Source organism: Sycon ciliatum, chromosome 1 (genome assembly GCF_964019385.1).
Source record: "Sycon ciliatum chromosome 1, ocSycCili1.1, whole genome shotgun sequence".
NCBI lineage: Eukaryota > Metazoa > Porifera > Calcarea > Leucosolenida > Sycettidae > Sycon > Sycon ciliatum.
Genome location: NC_088643.1, coordinates 45292434 through 45299017, shown reverse-complemented (window position 1 = coordinate 45299017; position 6584 = coordinate 45292434). Strand labels below are relative to the sequence as shown.

The following is a 6584-nucleotide window of genomic DNA, read 5'->3' as shown; positions in this document are numbered from 1 at the left end:
TCAGACATGTGAATGTGCACATGATAATAGTACATACGTATGTATCTAGAAGGCAGCACGGAAACGGCAATGTGACAATACACGACTTTATCACTCCCTTAGTATTGACTCCCATTGATTTTCGCTATACCTAAGCAGTCAATATTCCTGCATATTTCACTCCTTAGGGCTATATTGACTGCTTATATTTGACTGCTTAGGGGTTGGGCAGTTGAACGGTGCCTAGTGCAGCATTGTCACTGCATGAGTAGGTGGCGGTGCAACGGTTGTGCAATCATAAAACCGGGATTCATGTTATCGTTCTGGAATTTGAAATACGGATTGTTTGTCGTGATAAATCTAATATTGACTTCGTACTTGGTCAGTATAGGAAATAAAACCTCGTAAAAGACCTTGGCTTCGCCTCGGTCTTTTACTCGGCTTTTATTTCCTATATATATATATTATATTATTATATTGACCTCGTACTCAGTCAATATTAGATACGTATGACCATCCTACCAGTACTAGCAAGAGTCCATAACCTTGGGCTTGGCTTGGGGTTATGGACTCTTGCTAGACTAATGGTACTACATGTACTAGTACCGGTATTATCTACTCCCTAGCCTAGGCCCTGTTGAGGATCAGAAGGGGAGCGGCATAGAAAGACTCATAGTAACGAGACTGCTGTGATTTCCCGATAACTGCGGTCAACGCTTGTGTTGCCATGGAGAATAGAACTCCTCACATGCACATTGCACGTGTAGTCTGTAGTCGGGTACCTCAGCAACAGCGACGTTCCTTGGTCTCTATGATTGGTAATGCTAGCATGAATGAAGTAATACTAATAGTTTGTTAGGCGCAGTAACGTTGAATGCAACCTTTCAACGTATCACAGACCTTGTGGGAGCAGCTATTTCTTATCATGGAGGTGTTTTGCTGAATGATAATAGTCTTGGAGAGGAAGAAAAAGGAAAATCATGCTAGACATACATGTATGATGTATGATACATGTACATTGATCGCACATTGATCGTACATTGATAGTACATTGATCGTACATGTACATTGATAGTACATGTACCTATATTAGTACTATGATGTATTTGGAGTTCAATTTCGACCCCTGGCTATAAAACTGAGCCAAAATTTATCATGCCAACTGTGGAATGTATTGAAAATGGCATTGTTCATTGTTTCTTCCTCCGATTATACAAGTACAAGTACATGAACTGATACTGCTATCATGAGGTATTGAGTTGAGCACTGGAGAGGTTCAGTAGCCTGTGTAACTGAGGGTGAGAAACACTGAGAATTATAGGATATAGGTGGCATGTGTATGGAAAAAGCAATGATTACAACCCATCCGGAAGTTAGTTTGTTATAGAAATAGATATAATTATGCCGGTGCCATAGCATCAATCATCAGTGGCAGAAACTCAACGGAGACGTTTCGTTATGTACATGTACTCGGTGTTTTAGTAGTTCTACACATCTCTGTAGCAACCTCCCTTGGGCCATCCCAGCTGTTTGTTGATGTCACCGATAGGATGCTTGTCACTAGCCCTCTCGTACTGGTGCAGGTTAACACGTGTTCCACGCCATCCCAGCTCCTTGCTCCTAATGAGAGGCACGCCTGGTGTGACAAAAGAGCTCTTGGTCTTCACGCCGTCTGGCTGGACAATCGGTGGCAGCTGCGTGCCCCAAAAGCTTCGGCCAACCGGCGGCGTGCCCTCCCTTGCCCAGCGCTCCAGTTTCTCGAGCTCGTGAGCATTCCGTGCGCACTGGGCCCTCTGGCGCTCGAGCTCATGGAGTCTGACCACATCACTTGGATTTTTGGCTACGTGATCGGCCAGCACCTTTCTCCTGGCCTCATCAGTTGCATATGATATCTAAATTTGACGCAAAGATAAATTGGCCACAAAACGGAAAAGCAATTGGATATAATTATGCAAGCATGCACACACACACACACACACCACACACACACACACACACACACACACACACACACACACACACACACACACACACACACACACACACACACACACACACACATACAACCACACACACACACACACACACACACACACACACACACACACACACACACACACACACACACACACACACACACACACACACACACACACATACACACACACACGCACATACACGTATCCATGCATTTCTATGCTAGCTAAAAGTAAAACATATTTCTGGGTTCTAGCCAAAGGAGGGTAGGGAAGGGGGGGGGGGGGCAGCGCCCTACTACTGTGATTGAGCGCCCCTCTGTGAGAAAGCGCCCCCCCCCCCCCCTGTTACTCATTTGTCGATTTTGTGTTCTTTCATGCCATTCAAGGAAAATGCAGTCGATAGTCACTACTAGAGGGTTCATAAGGGCACATTTGTCTGGAGCCGGTGCTAAACAGTTAAGCACCTCCATGAGCGGCACTGACTCACGCTGCTATCTGGTGTTCACAAGGTGTTCATCGCCCTAGAAACGGAGCGGCTCTGTAATTTTGTATCCCTGGTGATGTTTGTGCCTGGAGAGCACTACATAAGTGGTGCTCTTCAGGCACAATCTTCCTCAGCCTACTCCAGCTCAACTGATAAGGGGTGAATTCCCCGAAACACTGTGTATTGAGCAGGGAGTGGTGCTTTCTTGCAGGTTTGCCGAGTGGACGGTTCGATGGGATTCTCGTGTGCTCCGGATGGCAGTCGTGAGTCAATCAAGTGAGAATTCAAGTCGGCAGAAAAGCGCGAGCTCCCACGTAGGGCGCAACTAGGGTCCAGCGGATTCTGCCGACAGAAAAATTGGCAGAATTCGGTACTTTTTCTGGTAAGTTTCATGCATGTTTGGTATGTGGATAAAGAAATGGAGCAGAATTCGAGGAATTGCCCGCCATAAAGTTTGTATCGTTCTGCCAATTTTACTGCTTTTCGAGCAGAATCTGCCACCTTTTCGAGCAGAATCCGCCGGTCCCTAGGCGCAACACGCAATTCCCCAAGTATCGTCGAAGTCGCACCAACCTCTTCTTTTAAAAAAAAATTTATGACCACATTATCATCATTATCTCATTGTTACCCCTCTTCCCCCTCCCATCTCTCTCTCTCTCACTCACACGCAACAATGCCAGAGTTCCCTGAAAAAGGCGGAACAACATGAGATGTATTGCGGTTACTCCAAGTACAAGTATCTGCCTAGAAATCATAAAACAGCAGCACAGCAACACTCACTTTCTTATACTCAATGCTCAGGAAGCCCCATGTGTCCGGCCACCGGCTTTGCAGTCGATCCGAATCCCGAATATGAGCCTTCCTGTACGTTCACAGATGATATACACGTAAGCATATAAGATAATCTACTGCCGTGCCGAAGATTGCTCAATGGCCATGCATACAGTATAACTTAATTCAGAGCGTTCTACACTGTAAAGACAGAGGAAGCTGTGTTGCACCTCAGTGTTTCACGTTACTTCTCCCTGCCTGGTGCCGCTGTGATTAAACGGAAAGTTAAGGCTAAAATCAAAATTTCACCAGTTGTAGTCTTCGGGGTGCTGAGTCGAATGGCCGTGGTCTGAGGAAGCTGAGACGCTCCCTTCCTATTGTAATCCCAATCGAACTCGCACACTTCCACCGAAAATGGGGGATTGCGCCCTACTAGATGGGGATTTGTATGCAAAATGTCACTAAAAGCGCCATTTCGTTCTTATAAAAGCACGGATGACCGCGATTGGCCCATATGTTGTAGTCTTTTGGACGCTGAGTCAACTGATTTTGGTCCGAGAAAGCTGCGATTCAGCATTCCTCCTTTATTCCCAATCGAACATGGTTGAACAAGTGGTCACGTGCTCCTGCGTGCCCAAGTCACCTGGTCCCAGCACTAGCAAGCGACAACTTTCACACCAAGGTTCAACTCGAGTTCAACTCGAGTGACAGGACTGCACCAGAAAAAGGTCAAACAGGCTATAAGTTGTACCCTGCAGTCACGGTGACCAGGTGACTGGTGTACGCAGGAGCACGTGGCCGCTTGTTCAAGCGTGTTCGTTGGGAATAAGGGCCGAACGCTGCACCGCAGCCTTTTCGGACCAAAACCAGTCGACTCCGCGTCCAAAAGTCTACAACATATGGGCCAATCGCGGTCATCCGTGCTTTTATAAGAACGAAGTGGCGCTTTTAGTGACATTTTGCATACAAATCCCCATCTAGTAGGGCGCAGTCACCCACTTTCGGTGGAAGTGCGCGAGTTCGATTGGGATTAAAGTAGGAAGGGAGCGTCTCAGCTTCCTCGGACCAAGACCATTCGACTCAGCACCCCGAAGACTACACCTGGTGACATTTTGATTTTAGCCTTAACTTCCCCTTTAACGTGAAACTCTGAGTTGCAACACAGCTTCCTCTCTCTGTGTCTCTCCCTCTCTCTGTCTCTGTCTCTGTCTCTCTGTCTCTCTCTGTCTCTCTCTCTCTCTGTCTCTCTCTGTCTCTCTCTCTCTCTCTCTCTCTCTCTCTCTCTCTCTCTCTCTCTCTCTCTCTCTCTCTCTCTCTCTCTCTCTCTCTCTCTCTCTCTCTCTCTCTCTCTCTCTCTCTCTCTGTCTGTCTGTCTGTCTGTCTGTCTGTCTGTCTGTCTGTCTGTCTGTCTGTCTGTCTGTCTCTCTCTCTCTCTGTCTCTCTGTCTCTCTCTGTCTTTCTCTCTCTCTCTCTCTCTCTCTCTCTCTCTCTCTCTCTCTCTCTCTCTCTCTCTCTCTCTCTCTCTCTCTCTCTCTCTCTCTCTCTCTCTCTCTCTCTCTCTCTCTCTCTCTCTCTCTCACTGTCTCTCTCTATCTGTGTCTGTCTGTCTGTCTGTCTGTCTGTTTCGGTCTCTGTCTCCCTCTCTCTGTCTCTCTATCACTCTCTATATTAGTCTGTCTGTTTGCGTCTGTGTCTGTCTGTCTGTTTCGGTCTACTGCATGTTTACAGATGACAGATATATTCACAGGAAACGTATTGATAAGTCTGTGTCTCGGTCTCTCTGTCTCTGTCTGTCTGTCTGTCTGTCTGTCTGTCTGTCTGTCTGTCTGTCTGTCTGTCTGTCTGTCTGTCTCTCTCTCTGTCTCTCTCTCTCTGTCTCTCTGTGTCTCCCTCTGTCTCTCTCCCTCTCTCTGTCTCTCTCTGTGTCTCCCTCTGTCTCTCTCTGTCTCTCTCTGGCTCTGTGTCTGTCTGTCTCTGTCTGTCTCTCTCTCTGTGTCTGTGTGTGTGTCTCTCTCTCTCTCTCTCGCTCTCTCTCTGTCTCTCTGTGCCTGTGTCTCTGTCTGTCTGTCCATTGCATGTTTACAGATGACAGATATATTCGCAGGAAACGTATTGATAAGTCTCTGTCTCGGTCTCTGTGTCGGTCTCTCTCTCAGTCTCTGTCTCTATCTCTGTCTACGGTATGTTGACAGATGACAGATATATTCACAGGAAATGGATTGAATGATAAGTGTTAGGATGTATCACACTCTAGGCCTGGTGGTACTAGTGACAGAGTTTTGCTTCATGCAGAGTGCATGTGCACTCCGCATGACATTCCCAACTCCAGTCTTGGAGATTGTCTTACTTATTGGTTTTTCCACGCTGCATGGAAGTAACAGTTCTTGAGCTTCGTCTATACTCTAGTTACCCCAAAGCGCAGTATATTGGTGTCAGGCCTATTCCGTATTCTGTACTGTGCAGCTTATATCCCCCCCCCCCCAAGACCAGTGGAAGCAGTTTTAACAGGTCTGGCCTTACCATACTCTGTCTCATATGTTGTGTATGGTATGACAGGTGCGCATGACCTCCTCAGCAGCAAACGCATGCCGGTGGCCAAAGAGTTGGTCCTGCCACGGCTGGACCAACTCCACTGATTCCGCCCCCCCCCCAACAAAACAAAAAACAAAAAATGACAAAAAAACAAATCCACATCTGATTTGAGTACATAAATTATTATGTCTGACTCAGTGATTATCCTTTTGCCGTTTTGGCTTGGTCACATGATGTTCCTTGCAGCGATTCAACACATGCATACACACAATCGTTACACACTTGTAAAGTTGTATGGAGCGATTCAACAATAATACATTGTACATGACTGTATACACACTAATAAGTATGCAGACTTCTCTCTCTCTCTCTCTCTTACCAGATCTCGTCTTTGTGAGCGATGTTGTGGATGATGGGCGGCATGAACGGTGGATCCCAGGTGTTGGGGTTCTTCTTCGCCTTCGGTGCGTGAAACATGTCTGCCGACACTGATCACGGTCCCTCCTCACAAACCAAGCCAGCGAGTACTGCTTTCAGAGGGCGTCTCAAGACCACTTATTATCTTCGAATCGACTCGATCAGGAGGAAGCGGAAGGGATGCAGCTGATGTCAAGCAGAAACGTAAGAGCCCAGTGCAACATCCACACTAGGTCCCTGAGGTACACGGTATGCTCAAGCCTCCACTAACGTTGCTAACATGAGCGTCCTAGCAGATAGTCGCTTTGTTTCAACAACTCAAGACGTGAGGAATAAAATGCACACTGTTGCTTGTTGAATGATTGTTATTTTTGTTGCATGTTGTCGTATGTACATATGTATTGTTCTTGTCGGTGCGTGTA

The 6584-nt window shown here is 46.8% G+C and overlaps 1 protein-coding gene across 1 annotated transcript; it reads right to left on the bottom strand.

The window, feature by feature from the left end:
- Nucleotides 1–1148: 1148 nt before the first annotated feature.
- Nucleotides 1149–6543, bottom strand: LOC135807010 (uncharacterized). The gene is made up of 3 exons (XM_065321107.1): nt 6125–6543; nt 3223–3304; nt 1149–1871 (listed from the first exon to the last, which is right to left on the bottom strand). Exons 1-3 carry the CDS (start codon nt 6220–6222, stop codon nt 1467–1469), a joined length of 585 nt encoding a protein of 194 aa, XP_065177179.1. The 5' UTR covers nt 6223–6543; the 3' UTR covers nt 1149–1466.
- Between the last annotated feature and the right edge of the window lie 41 nt (nt 6544–6584).